The 19,259-nt window shown below is 46.9% G+C and overlaps 1 protein-coding gene across 2 annotated transcripts; it reads left to right on the forward strand.

Moving 5' to 3' along the window:
- Window positions 1–1,621: 1,621 nt before the first annotated feature.
- ccnd2a (cyclin D2, a) lies at window positions 1,622–18,415 on the forward strand. Of its 2 annotated transcripts, none has more exons than XM_026176727.1 (5): window positions 1,622–2,196; window positions 3,528–3,743; window positions 6,103–6,262; window positions 13,184–13,332; window positions 18,165–18,415. In XM_026176727.1, the coding sequence occupies exons 1-5, from the start codon at window positions 2,002–2,004 to the stop codon at window positions 18,336–18,338; spliced, it is 894 nt and encodes a 297-aa protein (XP_026032512.1). In that variant the 5' UTR covers window positions 1,622–2,001; the 3' UTR covers window positions 18,339–18,415. The 2 variants fall into 2 exon arrangements, with proteins under 2 accessions (XP_026032512.1, XP_026032513.1); XM_026176728.1 differs by lacking the exon at window positions 1,622–2,196 and adding an exon at window positions 2,917–3,090.
- The last annotated feature ends 844 nt before the right edge of the window (window positions 18,416–19,259 follow it).

Consider the following 19,259-nt stretch of genomic DNA (forward strand, 5'->3'; position numbering starts at 1 on the left):
CGTGTTTGATAAGAAATAATGCAACTTTGTCTCTTCTTATCCTGTGACAAGGATCCTTTTTGATCAAGTCAAGAACATATTTGTGAAGGTTTTTCTGCCTTGATGTAACTTAAAACTGTCCATTTTAAGTATGACCCATCATAAAGTGCAGATATTCGCGTTTTTCAATTGAGAATATCTATCAGTCAGGATCAAACGCCTTTAAATTTGGTGTTTATGATTTTTTTCTCAAGTGAGAATGATTTGTGGTGATGTCCCTGTGCGCTGACTTCTTTCATTTCAGGCAGTTGTTTAAAAAAACGTGACAGTTTTTAGGGGGCACTAAACACTGCAGACGCCAATGAAATCTGCCCAGTAACAATCGTACAGCCTCATTCGAGGGCTGAGGAGCTATTGGCTATGCAAATAGGAGGAGGAAGCAACTTAGACTGGAAAAAAAACTTTAAAGAGACATTTCCACCACTTTTCTCACAAGCACTGCTATAGAGCCAGCAAGCTTCAGATGGAAATTAACAGCTCTAAAGCTCTGAGGACTTTACAGTCCCCAGTCTTCCCCTGATGCAGCGATGTCTCGTTTCTTTCACGGCTCGCTCTTTGAAGTTGACTAAGAATGGGACGGGGATTAACATATTTACCCATGCAGATTCTCTTTGTGACTGTATGTGAGGCTAAATCATTTGGCAGTCATTTTTTTAATTATCTGCTCAACGACTTACATTCTCGTTTCCACCTGCTTGTTTTTCCATGTAAATGATGACAGAAGTCTAATTAAAAGTATATAAGTGTGTGTGTGTGTGTGTGTGTGTGTGTGTGTGTGTGTGTGTGTGTGTGTGTGTGTGTGTGTGTAAATATATATATTCATATATATATATATAGTGATTTTCTTTCTGTTGATATTATTTGTGTTGTGCAAATCCAGCGCGTCTCATCTTTGTGTTATCTTTAACAGAAGATTATGCAAAAGAAAAAAAAGTCAATGCTGCTAGAAATTTCCTAGAAAGTTATCTCATAAACCACAAGCAGCTTTGTGGCGGCTATAAAAAAAGTATAAGATGATGTGTGTCCGTCTATGTGCGCTGGCGGGTTTGACGTCTATGCGGACGCGCGCGCGTGTGCGTGCGCGTGCATCTTTAAGTGCTAACTTGTATTTATGGCTGCTTGCCTACAGTATCTACATGCATCACATCTGCACCAAGGTTCACCGAGTCCATTGCAATGCAATGAAAAAAGTGGCAGACATCAATAAATTAGTTCTCTCATTGGCTCCGTAATCTGAGCTAATATACAAATTATTTTCACAAGAGGGCTCTTGAAGCACTTTATCAACTAAAGCTGACTTCTGGGAGCCTTTTGATGCTGAAAATATGTGCAATAATAAAGCAACAATGAACATATTGTAACAATTCTATATCCTGATTTTGTAACGATCATCATAAGTTCATCAGGCACCAGCATCAACAAGAAGCCCCCCAATAAAAATGCACGCAAGGACTGTACCTGAATGCACTGTCAGTAGGCTAAACGCTTTAACGCAGCCACAGGAATAAGTCTAATTGCCTTATTTGAACCCCAGTTAGTAAAATAACGTGGCCATAGTTGGATGGTGTTATTCTGTGCTTGCCCCTACACTGCTGTGCATCTGCATCTAAAATGCATCAAGTTTGGTGAAAGTTGTCTTTCACAGCAGGGCAGTAGAAAGAGAGACTGGAATGCAGCTTGTTGTGTCTATACAGAAGTAATGCAGTTGCGTCAGTGGCGGACGCAGGGCAGGCTAAATGCGCCTGATCTTAGGCAGCGAAAGTAGAGGCGAGCTGTGGGGAGAGAGGAAAAAGTTCTCAACAAGGAGAGGCAGGACTACTCTTACGGAGCCCCTGCAGTCTCGCTTTTTATGCCTCTAAAAGACTTTTCCTGCCATCTTTTTGCATTTTCGCTCTGCAACACGCCTTTGACGTCTCCGAAAGCGAAATCCTACTTTTTAACTTCAGTGAAAACACCAGCACCATGGAGCTGCTCTGCCTCGAAATGGACACCATCATACGAGCTCGTCCCGATCCGAATCTGCTGTGCGATGACAGAGTCCTGCAGCGCTTGTTGACTATAGAGGAGAGGTTTTTACCCCAATATTCTTATTTCAAAGGCGTCCAGAAAGATATTCAGCCGTTCATGAGGAGAATGGTGGCCACTTGGATGTTGGAGGTATAGCGAAACACCGAGTGCTGACAAGACATATTATTTCCGTGCTCGACTTTAAAGCCTCTCGATTTGTTTCATTTCTTTATCGAGCAATGGTTGAAATATTCCGAGGAGCACATATGGCATACGACTCATATTTCCGACTGCTATTTCCTTATATTATTCGTCGGTGCCGTTTAACGCAATTTCTTTCCATTTTTAAAGTCCGATCGCTGCGTTTACGAAAGTGGCAGCTGTGCCATCTGTGGCACCGGAGGATTTCCTTTATCTGCCTCACATGGTGTCTGCACATGTTGCCCGTTGATTATTTGATGTTATTATTTTAGATAGGCTGAATATTTTTCATGCACACGTATGCACTCCCCCAATTCAATGCTGACTTGCGCTGTATCGCCATGTTGGTTTTTATAGGAGTGCTTTTAAGAGGATTTACAGTGTCAAAAGCAAAGTAACAGCGCGTAAAAACCGTCGGTAATGACAGAAGAGGGTCTTAGGTGTCCACCAAATACAGACTCGATCACAAAAAGCGTTGCGATCGCTTTAGATATCTATTTAAATGTCGGGAAGGGCGAGGGCCTTATCGCTTCTTTTGGTCTCCAGTGACTTGCCGAAGATTTCTGTTCATTTGTTGACGATCCGTCAAATATTTCCGGTCAACAGCCTTCTCTAAACAATCTGCAGTCTTTCCTCTTTATTTTCATGTAAATATTGTCAGAATCTGACGCACTGGAGATTTTTAATTAATTTTTGAAATAATTATATCGGCTCGGCGGTGAGGCACGCCACACCAGCCGCTTGCGACTTGCCTCTTATTTTGACATTTTCTTGATATTTATCGCGCATGGATACGGATAGGAATTGTCGGATATGATGTGGAAGAGTCTGCTGAACATTATGGTGTGAAGAAAGTCGCTCCAGATAATTTATTTCTATTTTTAAATATTTTATGAAAATATGACGACTGTTTTAAAAAAAAGTGTGTTTCCGTGTGCTGCGCTTTCCTGGTGTTTTTTTGGCTCGGCTGATTGTGACTTGAATTCATTTCTTAGTGAATGAACTGCAGGAATGCGAGTCTATTGAGAGTATGTGTCTTAAAGTTATTTCAGTCTTTGTGAAATAATTTCTTTCGAATTATTTTGTGATGTCGCAACAGATCTGGGCTGGGCGCAAATTCTTGGCTGAGCCCCAACTATGTGTGTCATTGATTTTAAATGTGCTCTTATGTGATCACTCTTTTGTTTCGTTATTTCACAAAAGTTTTATATACGTTTCAAGCGCTGAAAAAGAAGTCACGTGTCGTCAACGTTGTCGCCTTGTGTGCTGTCTCCTTATAGGTTTGTGAGGAGCAGAAGTGCGAGGAAGAAGTTTTTCCCTTGGCCATGAACTACTTAGACAGATTTCTAGCAGTGGTACCCACCAAAAAGTGTAACCTGCAGCTGCTGGGAGCAGTGTGCATGTTTCTTGCATCCAAATTGAAAGAGACTCGTCCATTAACTGCAGAGAAGCTGTGCATCTACACAGATAACTCCATCAGACCACAAGAGCTGCTGGTAAGCGACAGTTCTACGTGTTTCACGCAGTTTGCAGTAACACATCTGCAGACTCACATTGTCACCATCAGCTGGTTAAACATATTACATAACTTCTTCTTCATCAGAGCAGGTTTGGAAGCTGGGATTTGTTCTCGAGTATTTCCTTCTTTAAAGGTTTCAAATGTGAGGTATACTCGACACTGTCCCCATTTCACTGAATCGGTTGTCCAGGCTTTAGACATGAAAGGCGCAGGAAGGAGCTCAGCGCAGGATTGTTCTACAAGGGCTCTCTTTACTGTATAAGACCCTCAAGGCTTTACAGTAACCTTCCAGCCTGTGCGGTGGTCTCCATCGCCATCTGCTGGTAGATATTTTTCACAGATCAGCGAGGTCATATTGAACTGGAGCCAAAGTTCTCTGTTCCTGTGAGCTAGAGAGGGAGAGACGGAGAAATTCAAGTTTGCCTTTTACAGTTTAGCTGGTGTCCAAAAATAACTGTGGATGCACACATTGCTGACGTGAGGTCACGAGTCACTGTTTCTGATTCTAACTGCACATGAAACCCACAGTACAGAAAAAGTCACCATTCTGTGTCCTGTTTAATGAATATAAGCTCTGTTGTGCTGGCAAACCAATTAATTAAGTCAGTTTCACATCAGATAAGTATTTTCACTCCTGCTCTGTGGCGCTACATAAACATTCCTCAGTAAACAACAGCCAATCCCACCCATGTTGTGAAAGAGGCCACATATTATGATTCAGACGGGGCTGATGGTTGCAGGCCTGCCTCGCTGCCTGACTGGCGGCTCTACCCACTGAGCAGACTGCCGCTGCAGCACATTCAAGCCCCAGACGAGCTGCTGTTGATTTGTTGCTTTCCCGTAATTTTCTGGAATGACAATTTCATTTGTTTAATGAAGGTTCCGACTCCGAGCCAGCGTGTTAAAGTTCCAGTTTCAAACAGCTTATTTTGAAAAGAAAAGCAAAATGCGCTGCTGTGGCTGGAAACTCGTATCATCTGCATGCAGTGCTGCACTTGACAAAAAACCGTCTCTGATACCTTCATGTTCAGACTGCAGACGAAGCCCTCAGTCCTTGAACTGGTTTGCTGAGGCCTCCTTTCTGTGTTTCTGTATAAGGCAGTATTTTGGCTGACACGCAGATACAGGAAACAGATCAGCTGCTCGGGGCATGTGATCGTTTTTTTGTCCTCATCTTTAGTAAGAACTTCTTGTAAAGAGAACCACAATTTTACGAAGAAGGTGTGACCAGAGGAAGGCAGTAAGCAGAAGGAAGTGGGTGATACCAGATTGCCACCCTTGTCAGCATAAAGCATGTGTTGCAAGGTTTGTCGCAGCTATTGCTATAGGCTTTGGTGTTGCGTACTGTCATGGATGGAAAACGCCTTTTAATAGCAGGAGGCTGCTAATGATCAGACAAAAACGTTGCTGTAGCCAGAAGAAGACGGCTTTCACTTTATGAAACTCCAGATTTCATCAGGAACATGTCCTGTTTCTCAGTCTCTCAAACATCAGCAAGATAGCAAAGCATGACATGACTGACAAAGGTCACTTTGATTGGGACAATGCATGCTGCTAGTAGGGGCGGCCATATTGAATTGTCTCATGACCGAGTCCATGTGGTCTCTCCTTCTTAAAGGGAAAATGAAGAACATCCATCCTCCCAGTCACAAGGCTGCAGTGCGGAACCAAACCGCTGACATTTTTTCCCAAATTAGTCACCAGCTCTTTCGTTAATCACCTCCTCCTCTAGGAAGTGAAAGTAACAATGCAGTCTCAGAAAAGAGAACGCCACACCTAGTATCCTCACCCCGTGTTACAGACGTGCAGATGGATGAGCACGTGTCAGCACATCCTGCTGTGAGATCTAAATGAAAGACTCAGATGCTGATTAATCAAACGGAGTTTCAGTCTTTCCTCAAGACACTTCATGTGGAAAAATATAGTAACTAAGTGCTGCAGTGCATAAATAGGATTCTGATTGATATATTGAGATAAGAGATGACATACTTAATGCTGACTGTGCTCAGCAGACATAGGCTGCTTATCCGTGTTCACTCTGCGCTCACACAGCAGAGCCTCTGATGGGCCTCTTTAGGAAAGTCCCCACATGCCAGACACCAACAGGGAGGGAGACAGTGATGCCGGGTCACCTGGGTTGGTGGCACTGCTGGTGATTCTCTGTCCCAGGCCCAGCCGAGCAGAGACTAATAACAATAACACTTAACCTCCAGATGCTCGCCGTGTATGTCACATTAACACACTTTTGGCTCAAGCGCACCTGGCTAAACAATAAAAGTGCAGAGCTGCAGCTGAAGTTGTTTTTCCGCCATCCCTTTTCTGCTCGCTCTCTCTAGGAATGGGAACTGGTGGTCCTGGGGAAGTTGAAGTGGAACCTGGCAGCAGTAACACCGAACGATTTCATCGAGCACATCGTGAGAAGGCTGCCGCTGCCCGAGGATAAGCTGGCACTTATTCGGAAACACGTCCAGACCTTCATCGCCCTCTGCGCCACAGGTAGGAAACGTTCGATTCGATTTCCTGCAATGAATCGCTGAGCCAGTCTGGACGAATTGAGTCCAAAGATGACCGTATCTTTTCCTCGATCTTTTTTCTGTCGTCTGTGCCAAATCAAACCAAGCACTAATGGCTTACGCTAGCATACTTTGTAGTGTTGTCTTTGCCGTTTCTTCTTTCAGGGCCGTGTCCAAGTCTTCTTTGGAGATCTGTTATGGGCCAGTCACAGCTAGCCTTACCTTCAGTGAGAAAATATTCTTCCTAAGAAAAGCATTAGTCGTAAAAGTGTCAGCCTCTCAGGTCTGACATCCATCGTCTGTCTTCTCCCAGCAGCCTCTGAAGTAACGCTTCAAAGCCTGATTGAGGGGGTCGAAAAGACAAACGGACAAGGGTGGAGGCAGGCAGACCATTGTCTTTTTACACTTGAGCTGAATGGTTCCCGTAAGATCAAACATGCAGGGAGGGATGGAAGGAACGAGAGCCTCAACATGATATGAAGGGAGAGTGAGGTCAAAGTGGGAAAGATGCAAGAGGGGTGAGGGGAGTCGGAGCCAGAGGAGGGTATTGTTTTTGTGCTGCCAAATCTGAGGCATGTCATGTTTTCAAATTTCCTACGTTCTCTCTCTTAACTTCACACGCCTCCACGCCCCGCTGCTGGAGGACATTATGGCGTTTGCAATAGGGCAGATTTCCCTCAGGTCACCACGATCAGAGCTACAAAGCAGGCGGGGCCACGAGCACCTTCTTCCACTGCTTCTGGGCACGCTCGAGGACTTTGTGCGAACGTTTACTTTGGATAACCGCACAAGTCATCCTTAATAATGCTCTTTGCCCCCCACAAACTGGTCAGCGACCAGCAGCTGCTTCATTTTCTCTGCAGGTCACAAATAGGAATGCTAACTAACACCCCCCCACACACACATGGGAAACACCTCCTTCTGCTGACAACATTGGGAGGAGTGTACACAGTTAGATGAATAGATACGTGACAATCGCAGCATGAGGCGATCTCCTGCACCGATTGTGCAATGGATTCAATACAGACAGCAGAGTCTGAGATGACGCTTCATTTTTTAATACTTCCCCTGTGTCCTCAGTCCGGTTCCCTCAGTTTTCTCATATCTCACTTTTTTCCTGTCTCACCCCGTATTTTTGCCAGAGGATTAATGTTTGGAATGACAGCGTGTCAGGGATCGGACCTTTTCCCCAAGCAACGTTGCGAAAGACTCGGCGCGCACTTTGTCCGTAATTGCTTCAATGAGGCAGTGGAAATAAATTTACGAGAATCGTCCTCCTGACACTGTACTCTAGGAGAGCCTCGCTGTGGAGATCGCTCTGGACCGTCATCGGCCGTTTATTTGTGTACACGCTCCGTATCCAGGCAAGCACGAAGTGAGGGCAAAATGAGGAAAGATTCAGCACAAGTGAGTCAACGGTTTGGTGCATCGGAGGATCTCTGGGAATACGAGACCCGTTTGTGAAACATTGCCAGCTGTAAATCTTCGGGTTATCTGGTGAGAATCCTCCTCGAAGACGTCCTCTGAGCAGAGTTGAGAAGGTAAAGGCGCAGGAGGATTTCTCTCTCGGGAGGATGTAGGTTTACGAGCCGGTCGACAGCGGGGTCACCTGTGGCCTCGGTCCCACCGCCGCTGTCCCTTTACGGGAAAAGAAACCACGCGTAAAACCACGGCTCTCTGTTCTCGAGAGGAGAATAAGGCCTCTCGTTCCTAATGGCTCCTCTCTTTTGATGAAACAGTTCCGTTCGGGCCACTCGGTGGGATTTTGTCAGGTGGCGCAGGCTGGCTCTGTATTAATTAATAACATTGGCTGGTCCATTCAGGACTATGCAAATGGCTCAGGGGCTCAGCTAGAGACTGGGAGAAAGGAGACAAAAGGCTTGGCCCTTACATTTCATATGCAGAGCCGTGTGAGGGTCAGCGCTGCAGGGCCACTTGATAGGAAACGCCAGCGTTTCCCTCAGGCAGGCTGCCGGATAATAGCCCAGAAACAAGCTCATTAAGGGAGATTATGAACCTCCGTTCCTAGACACAGACACCGAGCACTCTGAGCTTCCTCTTCTATTCTTATTCACCCGAGTTAAAGTGGGAGAATGGACGGGGTGCGTGGGGCAGACAGATGCAGCCCAACCTGTCTGCTGCGGTCATTGAGCCCCATCTTCTTGCCATATTGGCAGGGTGCATTTTTTCTGTAATGGTATGCATGGAATGGTGACAATGGTCACAGAAGCTGATCAAAAGAAATCTCTGGATCCGGGCCAGCAGCGCTGTCCAAGAGAGACTCGACACAATGCAGATTTCGCTACAAGTTGGGATCCAAGTAATGAGCGCTCGTTCTTTTGTCTCCGAATAGTATTTGATCACTTATTGCTGGTATGTGGAAGTGTCTTTCAACTACGTATGAAGGGACTTGATGATTAACTGGTTAGTTTATCAGGACAACTAATGATTCACTAGCTGACAAACACGAGGGAACTGAAGCCGTGCTTACTTTCAACTGCAGTGTAACTTTGGTATTATTCCGTTTATTTTATTCCCAACCTCCATGTTGGGAATGTTTCAATTTAGCTTTCTGGAAACCGGCAGCTTTCGGCCTCTTTGGCCTTTTCTGGGTTCTATGAGCTGCGTCTTTAAATCGGCGACAGCTCAAATGTCGCAGCTTGATTCACAAGCCCTCTTTCTTTTGTTTTGCCTGTTAAGTCTCTCTAGTCCAGAGGCAGGAATGCTCCTTGTAGCTTCGACTCCAAGCGGCCGTGGCACGGAGAATCCCCTCCAGCCTGGGCTCAGCATTGTAAAGATGGATGATTCATCTCAGATGTGTTCAATGAAAAGAGCTTTGCTGGTGTTTGTTTACATAAAATCCCCTCCGTGTTTGATGAGTCAGAACCCGAACAAATTAGCCACCTTCTCCAGCGAATTATCCTTTCCCTGCACGCTCCGCTGATGTGAGGAATCATGTCCGGTCTGCCTGCATTGTCAACAGATGAAGCAGGAAAAGGCTTCCTGACAGTATGTGCCCAGTAACGTGACACACAGGGTGAATCATCGAGTGGCACGTCCTGAGTTCTCCTCTTCACCTCGCTGTTTAATCAGCACCACAGTATAAATCCTGCGGCTGGTTGAGTCACGCCGGAGATCGCAGACATTTTGCTTCGGCTGCTACAATTATCCCAGCAAAAAGGTTTAGAAATCAAAATCTTCCGTGTTTTTCTCGGACGTCATGTTAACCACAAAGACTAATATTTGTACTAAAGTAAATGCTTTGGTTCCAGATAGTTTGACTCAACATTTTTCTCAGCACACCGTCCCCTCATTTTTGTCTTCCTCTTTAAAGGCTACTTGATACGGCCTTTAAATGCTGTCATTGGGATTTAGTTCTTTATTTCAAAAGCAGGACGTGAACAGGGAAATATAACTGTAGGATCTAATCAAAACTACTGCGACAGCACTTTGAGGTTGTTGCAGGAGCGATACACTAAACGGAAGATTGTTTTTGCTATTCGGACGGAAAAACAAGAATCGCTCACATTGATCACATCAGATGAGACTGATGAAGACACAGCAGGCAAAGGGGGTGGGTTACAAAGCAGCTTGCAGATGTGCTACACCTGTTGGCACGCTAATGCGACTTAAATGGCGTGTCATGTTATGACAGTTGCCGAGTAGATGCATAGAAGCTGATGTGAGCGGCCACTGAGGTCAGCTAAACGTCTGACCTGTGGCTGAGCGTCACTTTGTGGCCTGTCGGCGCCGACGCGATGCTTCTGTGAGAGGAGAGCGGTGCATGGTGCCGGCTGTGCCTCGGTTTGTCTGTCAGGCACAGCCGACATCGTGTTTACAGATTGTTTATTCGTTCTTTAACAATGAGCAGGGAATTCGTGGTGATTGGTGAGGTAACGATGGAGCAGCATGACAGTATATTGGGTACAGACACTGAATTACAATAGTCCACACGATGTCATCTGAAAGGGACGAATAGCCCGAGATTTTTGAATGAAGCTTAGTCGATTTAATCTAAACTGTAACTGTGTTCGGGAGAAAAATCGCTCTCCAAATCTGTACGCTCCTCAACACTCAACTCGACCATCTCAACACTGATGTTACTCAAGACTGCAGCTGTGACACAGGATGTGATAGCGAGAGGCTAAAAGGGCAGCTTACAATTAACACACAATTCTGAGCAAGAGCGTGCAACTCTCACAGGTTTGGGTTTTTTAGTTTGTTTCCAGAGTGACAGCCAGACAGGAAGCAATGGAAATGACAGAAATATCAAGTTGTTGTTTGTTAGTTTGGCATTTGTGGAAAAAAGCCGGCGTGTGGGCCTCGGCCAGCCGCGGTAGGTGGATTGTCTTCTGAGAAGGTCGTGTTGGCTGACGGTCTGTGTTGCGTTAGTGGTGAAACATACTGTCATGCCAGTCCTAAAGAGATGTTTGCTTTTAACCTTAATCAGTCAACCAAACCCCGCGTCCTCGTAACGGCGCTCCCTTAATAAACACGTTCAATAAGCGCTACATGTATAGAATACAAGAAGCTGATTTATCGCTGTGGAAAGAGAGGTCAGGGTAAATCCGTCTTTTTCTTTGGCTGTTGTTCAACTTTCCAACTTTAATTAACTTACAATTTTAATGTGCGTGGTGTGCGTTGCAGCCACCCAGATGGAGCGAGCCATGTAGGGCAGGAGAATGTGCGACCGGTGGCCCGAGGATGAAGTTTCATGGGGTAGGAACAGGGAGGAATGGAGACGAGGGGGCACAGGGAGGAGAAAGGGCCATTGAAGGGGCTGAGAGGCGTGCAGGCCGGGCCAGCCAGCCGCTGCTCACAGGGAGCTTTCCATCGCAGGCGTCCCCACTCAGCTACATACACTGTTTATCCTCAACATGAATATCAATGAGGGCCTCCTAAAATACAGCCATTCTTCCCCCCACATGCAGCAGCCACCAGGCCCGAGTGTCAGCCCGCATCGGCTGCACGCGCTCGTCCTTGTTCTGCTACAGACCTGTCTTGTCTTGAGTGCGAAAAATCAGCTTGCTGCCCACTGCCTGCCACTCAGCTCTCCCACAAACCAACATCTGTGCCGTGCGTGTGTGGGGGGGGGGGTCAGTGTGTGTCTGCATCTGAAAGCACGCAGGCATCGGCGCATTGTTTCTCGCCTGTGTCGCTGAGGTGTCTGTTGCCTCGCCTGTCGCTCTGCGCTCGCTGCACACTTACAGTAAATCCTTGTATGCCTTTGTCGTCTCAGCCCTCTATAGAAAGTTGTGCTCTTACAGCAGTGATGTAATGCCGGGGGGCTTTGTGCGCTCTTTCCTCTTGGCTCGAGGTAGCCTTTAATAAATCGCCCCCTTGGCAGAGGCCCAGCGGCTAACACAGGGGTGTATAATAAGTTCATTTATTTGTCAACACTGAGCCCACAAGATGAGAAAGCGCCTGGCTGTGCATGTTAAAAAGGCAGTGAGAGGCTGCCTCTGCAGCTATCAAAGGGCCTACCTCTTTGATTCCAAATAAAAAAAAGAAGAAGGAAGAAAAATCTCCTTCAGAGCCATCGCACGCGGTTTGCTTTGCAATTGAATATAGCAATATGTTAATGTGCAGGCTGTTTCTATGCCCCCATTGCTCACTCCTCTAACCCAGAGGTGGCCCAGGAACAGAGAAATACTTGCAGGGAGGGATTGGGGGTGGGGGGTTGGATGGGAGGCAGGAGGTGAGGGTCACTGGAGGGCAAGTCTTTTCTTCTTCCAAAACTTCACAAGGGTCTGGACGCAGACTCGAGAGCGATGTGCAGCAGAGTCGTCTAGCTCCCCCTCCTCCCACCACGCCTGCGACCTTCCCCTCTTTTCTCCCGCTTGCCTCGTCACCGCACCGTCCATCGCTGCCCTCTTCGTCTTCCTCCCCCCCCTGTCAAGCCCCTGTCCTCAAGTCCAGCCAGGGTCTTTGTGCAGCCTGTCTAGCTGAATTGGAATCGGTGGCGAGAGGATGGATGCCGCGTCCCTCATTTGGGTGAAATGAGGTGATGACTCTGGACAATGGAGTCACACTCTTCTGCCTTCCCTCTCATAGGCCCGCCACTCCATTAATATGCTAAAAGATAGGAGGGCCGCCAATGCAAACCGCTGCCTGTTGTAGCAACAAAGACGGCGGCATGTGTGCCATTCACCGGCCGTCCAAGCGGGCCATGTGTTACCCAAGAAGAAAGGTAGAAGTTGAGCAAGACATAAAGAGAGAATGCAGAAGTGTGTGTGCGTGCGTGTGCGTGCGTGCGTGCGTGCGTGCGTGCGTGCGCGCGTGTGTGCGTGCATGAAGAGAAAACCTCTCCCTGTCTGTCTGTCTCACTGTATGCCAGTTGCCTTTTCGGGCTTCTGGCCCGTTCACAAGCTGTCTCATTTGCATTATGAATGACAGCGAGGGGAGCTAACAAGGTTATTGGTCTTTGAGACGCACGCCTGTGACCACACGTGGAAAAAGGACCTACAGCAGTGCGCATTGGCAAAGGCACTGAGCCTCTTTATTCCTTCTTTTCCAAGCGCTATGGGGCTTTTTTCAGCGAGCACACGATTTACTCAGGAGATGGAAGAAAAGGGGCCGGGCTGGGGAAAGGGGGACTGCATCGGGGTGAGGGTGGTTGCTTTTCAGCTCCTTTACAAGCCCAGTGAACCCTCATTATCCAGGCCCCTGGTCATTAGCGAGCCCAGCGTTCATAGCCGGTGCAATAGAAGGAGTATTTATTAGCTGACTGCTAGATTACTAAATCATACCGTATCTGTACCCTGCGAACTGAAACGTGCAGTAAAGAAACCAGTGGTAAATACATGCACCCACCTGACCAAAGATTGTGCTTCCTGACTTCATACGCTCGTGCTTCAGACTAACAAACTCACATTTAACTCAAACGTTTTTATTCCTCTAACAGATTTCAGATTCGCCATGTACCCTCCATCCATGATCGCTACAGGAAGTGTGGGGGCAGCGATCTGCGGCCTGCAGCTCGATTCAGCCGACCAGTCGCAGTGGGGTGACAGTCTGACGGACCTGCTGGCAAAGATTACAAACACAGAAGTGGTAAGTTTACCTATCACTGTAGCTCGATCGATTTAAATATGCAGCGTGTTCCAGCGCTAAGAGGTAATACTTACATCTGGAATGTAGGGGATTTGTTGCTGAGTAATATTTTAATCAGTATGACTAAATATTAGTGACTCTGCAGACATCGGTTACATGTTATCTGGTTATCAGAGTACAAGTGTTACAGTAACTATGATTCAGTGCTTAATCAGCTGTTTCCTGCACTGGAAGCTTACTTTTGGAAGTCTTTAGTAGACATTTCTAGTGAAGTGACACATTTAAGTTATCTTATTACCACTGAAACAAACAGGTTTTGCTTTTCTCAAGTAACTGGGTTGTTTTTTTGCCCGACCAAACATGCTACTCTGTTGGAAAGCACATGGCAAGTTAAGAAATGCCACATGTTTGTTGGGGCTGTGTGCGCAACAGACAAAAGTTGAAATGTCACTGAGTTTTGGCTTCACACAGGCATATTTTAGGGGAGATTTACTGCCAATTTTAATAAAAATGAGCACGAGACTGAGCTAAAATGTCTACATTTAAAGAAATGATCGATATTTGTCAGTCCAGCAGCTGCCTCGTGTAAAGGCTCCTCTAAATCGCTCTGTAACTGACAGGAAGGCCGGTGAAGCTGTTGTGCGGCTGCCTGGTACAGTGAATGTTGCACCAGAGGATAAGCTACGTCCAAACACAGGCAGGGCCCCTGCTAGCTCTGAGATTCCTGGCTTTCATCATACACCAGAGAGGATTTTGTCTGTCTGTAGTTCGCTGCTAAGACGAGTAGCTGGGCAGAAGCGTAACCTGTGAAGTTCTTCTTCTTTAGTCCCCGGAGGGTAAGCTGTCGAGCACAGGTCCACAACCACCACCTTGCCAGGAGTGCTGCTAATACCTAACGTGATGAAAACGTCTTTTGGTTGGTAATGGCAGACTTACTCTAAACTGTGTGCAGAGTGCACAGGGGGCACGACACAGATCCCGAGCATCGGCCGTGGCATGTTAAATTCTGCCTGAAAAGGAGGCAGAGGGGGAGGAGGAGGTGGAAGAAAGCTGTTGAAGTGTGAAAAGGACACCGAGGGGGTGTTATGCCTCCCTCGCGACAATCGGGCCTCTCTTGTCTCCTCCTATGGTCCATAATGCAGCGCTGCTGGAGAGCATGGCTCCCTCTGGTGCGAGCTGTGTGAAGTCTCGCTCAGCAGCTGAGGAAAAACAAATAGTTGGCCTCAGCAGCACAGGGCCTCGGTGTGTTTTAGGCTGCTAGGTCTTAGACTCCGGGGAATTAAGTGGCGCTGTGTCTCAGCGATCAACTCCTTACATTCCTGGATTCAGACAAGCCACGGCTCGCGGTAAACACGGGAGAAAAAGCACAAGGCGCCCGTCCTAATTCAACATATAGGGCTTTAGTATGAACTGCCAAGCAAAGCTTAGGGTATTAAAAGATTTTCCTGAGATCCTCGCATCAGGCTCGTGCACCACGTGCAACACCAGCAAAAAATCTCACTGCCCAGAATTACCTGTCAGTATTAATAAGTGGCGTCAGTCCTATTTACGCCCTTTGTCAGTCTCAGCGTGCAGGCTTTGGTGAAAGAGGAAATGCTGTGTCATTTTAGCAGCGACCCTACCTTCATTTAGACTTCAGACACCAGCGAGGTGGTACGAGTCTAAAAGAGTACGCGTAACATACCCCGTGTGATTTTGGCACAGCGGCTCGGCGAGCAGCGACTCGTAGCCGCCCGCTCGGCCAAAGAGCCAGGCGAAATATGAAGGCCGAGTTTCGCCAACCGCTGCAGCTGCTGCTGCCAACAGCGCCGTGGCCGACGCCACCCCCTGGTACCCCGCTGGCATGTGTGGTATCCAGAAGCTGCGGTTTTCCAGTGGAAATGCGATAGGGCCAAGTCACCATCTTTGGGCCATTGCAGGAATGCGTGTTGCCTCGCAAACACCTGGTGTGGCCTTGTGGGGCGAGCAGACGGGCTGTGTGTGTGTTTGTGTGTGAGATGAGCAGAAATGTAAGAGTTCGGTTTACTCTTCATTGATTAAAACAGGAAACGGCGGCAGGAGAGGGTTTAAGAGCACCGCTTCCCAGATTTGTTTTCTCTCAGTCTTTCATTCATCTTTTTCAGCCGGGGTCACATGCTAAGACACCGGAAACACATTTTCCCATTGCTCCCTTTGTTTTTCTTCCTCTTTTTTTAATCACAGTTATTTCCTGGGGACAAAATGCTTGTAATAAAAGATGCATTTATTACGACGGATTATATCTATTAGCACAGCCTGTGGCATCACTTGTGGTGTTTCAGGCATGCGGGCTAAAGAAAGGGAAAGGTCACATTTCTATTGTAACTTGTGGAAATTCAAGTCATGTGGTGACTTCTTATTTCCAGCGTCAGCCCCGGGATATTTTGTTTTCAGATTCCCTGAGATTCGTAGTGCGTCCCTGCCTGTGTGTGTGTTTCAGCTGTCTGACCACCAAATCCTCCCAGAGTAGCCAACACTGTCTTGTGTGGTACAGTCAGCAGTTAAAACACATTCCACGCTTCACACATTTCTTCCTTTTGGTTTTGTCTGTCTGCACGACTTCCTCCCGCTGCCAGTGTCACAAAGGCCGCCCAGGGATACAGTGCATGCCACGATTTGTCAGACTGACAGGCTGTTGCAGTATGATGCATGTTTGGGGTGGGCAGAGGGAGGACTATGACTACAAGAAAGGATCAGAGGTGGTCATGTGTTTTCCGGTTTGAGGCTGCAAAGCAAGATGCTTAAGTGCAACGCTGTGTCCCGTGGTGAATTTATTCAGCGCTGTTGGCCCCTTCATTGTCCGAGTACCTACAGCTTCTGTGGAAACAGCATCGGTGTTTCCAGTAGTCGCACACTGAAGTCATTAAAGGTTCTCAAAGCCCACGGGGCTTGGCGAGGGATCCGAACTGCCGCTCTAAAGAGCAGCGCAGACGGGGGGGGAATGTCTTTTAAGAAATGAAGGCGTGCATTCTTGCGGTAGGACACAGGCAGTTCCTTTACATGTTCGGCGTTTGAGTCCATTTTCTCACAGGAATTGAGATTTTATGACCAATGAGGCACATGTTGGTGGGAAGACTTTGCATGTGTGCATGAACACACCCCCACATTAGTGGCCACCCTCTGGAGAAGATTAAGGGACAGACTCTGGTGGGGTTTCCTCCATGTCAAAGCCAATGCTGAGGAAAGTGTTTGCCCAGAGGCGTGCAGCCCAGATCAGTCAAAAACTGTTAGAATTAAGACGTCAGGGGAGCTCTCACTTAGTATTTTGGTAGTGGCCTTGTAATGGCTTCTTTTTTCACATAGTATATAAATCCTCTTCCTTCTGTTATGTGTCGTGCTGTTTGACCTTTGACATTGTGACCTTTAGCCACAGCTCCCTGAGAGCAACTCTGACATGAGTGAGGGCCCGGTTCCTATTTCATGGAGGCTCCGCTGCACCAGAGGCTGTAACGGGCTGGATTGAGGCCATCAGGTTTAAATTAGCTGTAAATTTCTAAAGAATGTCTCAGCGCTCCACAAGCGGTACATTTTCACCCGTCTTTTCAGTCATGATTCCCACTGACGTCTCGTGCTATAAGGCGCAGGTCATGCATGCATGTGCGTGCACAGAGCTAAAAGGAAGCAGCACGGCTTCAGTTGTTTTTGAAGTGTTTTACCACCAGAGGGCAGTGTTAGCTCTCTGTTAGGGACAGCATTTTGTTCTCAGGCCAGTTTCTCAGTCAATCAGCTCTGCAAAGTACACTTGGCATCTTCTTCATGTGCGTTATTAATGGTTGGTCACCTGCACCTTATGCTTCACTGTTGTAGTTTTGCAGCAACACAGATTTTTTTGATTTCATATGTCATCATTTTAAATCTGATAATTAGTTTGAGCTCCTGGGACTAAAGATCCTTTGAGGTACTTTAGGTATTTAATGACCCTCCTTAAAACAGTTCGACCTTTCTCTGACGCTAACAGCCCATTCAGCACTCTTTTACACCAACCCCCCCTTCCTACCCCCGTCTTACTGCGCTGCACTGTAGCACTGTCTCCCGGGGAAGGATAAGAGGCCTTGGTGCTGTTGAGGAGTTTGTCTCCCAGGTGGATTCTCAGTTTTCCTTGGTGGCCTTTGATGGTGTAAGTCGATGCGGCTGGGTCTCAGATGGATCCCCTGCAGGCAGGCGGGCGCACAGACTGGCTCTCGTTAAAAAAGCACCACCTTTGTGTTCCCACAGGAGGTGGATGTAATTAACATAGCTTTAATACTACCTGTGTTTTCAGCCGCCGTTGTCAAGACGACTCCTGTTTGGGTTTTGTGTGTTTTGGGGAACAGCAGAGGTGGTGGGTGGCTGGATGGGGGAGGGCAGAGGTATGCATGCGAGTGTGCGTGTGCATGCCGGTGCATGTGCGTAGGCTACATGAGGACGATAGTGATGGTATTCGCTGCACAACCCCGGTGGGCTGATGTAATGCTTGGGTCTGGCCCATGTCTGTGGTCTTTTGGAAGCAGCAACTCGAAAGTCAGCTGTCATTTAAAATCACAGCGAGACGCCGTCATCGTGGCCGAAGCACTTTCTGAACAGCAGATTGATATTATAGGGCATAACATTTGTGTTACATGCTTGATAGAAAATTCAAAGGTTTAACTTCTAAGTTTAAATTGTAAGTAACAGAATTGGTTTGCTCTTTAGTTTCATGATAAAGTCTCGCTTTGAATGTGCCCGATCGTACCAAACTGGAACTCTGAGTTGATGAAGAAGCAGGAAAAACGCACTTCCTTGACTGCAGATTTAAAAAGATTGATGTAACCTCTCGATTGTCTTTTGCATTGCAGGATGTTCTAAAAGAGTGCCAGGAGCAAATCGAGCGCGTGTTGGTGAGCAGCCTACGCGAAGGACGGCAGCAGCAACAGCAACAGCAGCAAACTCAGAGAGGCCCGAGTGGGAAAGGCCTGGACGAGCTGGATCAGTCCTCCACCCCGACAGACGTCCGCGATGTCAACTTGTGAACCACCAGAGGGCATCATTGCACAGGATTTACAAAAACAAAAATAGAAACCAACAAAAAAAACTCAATTTTCTTAAAAGCAGAAAAAAAGAACAAAATGTAAAAATGTTAAAAACAAAAGACAGCAATGCTTGCTAGTTTTTTTTTGTGTGTAGATTTTCTGTTCTACAAGTCGAAAACACCTGCTCGCAGAATAGATTTTCGATGACGTTATAGCATAAATGCATCAAATTTGATCCGAGATGAAGCTCTGTGATGCCTTGGATATCCAGAAGGGAAGCCAATCATATTTGCATTCTGCCTGATTGTATAGTATGATCTTTTAAGTTATATTCTAACTATAGATTGATAATGAGGCTGAGACAGAAACTATTTGGAAATTGCGGGATCACCCTGGGGCTTCTCTATCGTTGCGTTACGAGTACTGTCACCGTTACGTTTGAGCCGCTGAACGAGCTCCTCGACTGTTGTGTGCTGAGTGTGCGACTGAGGAAGCCGTGAGACTATTTGCCGAAAGTGGGTGGATCGCATTATCAGGGAAGACCCGGGATGATGATAATTATCAGTAGTATTAGTAATTGTTATTATTATTATTATCATTGGACGTCTTTTGAAATTAATAGTAGAGATCAATAAGCTCCTTTTGTCTGGCTGCTTGTGCGTGTCAGTTTGTGGATGCAAGCGTGTTTTTGTGTGTGCGTGTCTGAGTGTGTGCGTGTCTATGTTAACAGTGATTCTACAGCGAAAGGCACTTGAATAAAGTCGCAGGCTTACAGTTGTGTATTTAAAGACAGCGGAGCGAGCCGAGGCTACATATACTTTCTCCATCCGTAGAACTGGGCATCTACGCTACGTCGCTGCCGTCGTGCATTAACAGTGTGTCGTGATTCGTTGTTCTCCAACAATAAACCTGTGTGCGTGG

Source organism: Astatotilapia calliptera, chromosome 7, assembly GCF_900246225.1.
Source record: "Astatotilapia calliptera chromosome 7, fAstCal1.2, whole genome shotgun sequence".
Classification (NCBI taxonomy): Eukaryota; Metazoa; Chordata; class Actinopteri; order Cichliformes; family Cichlidae; genus Astatotilapia; species Astatotilapia calliptera.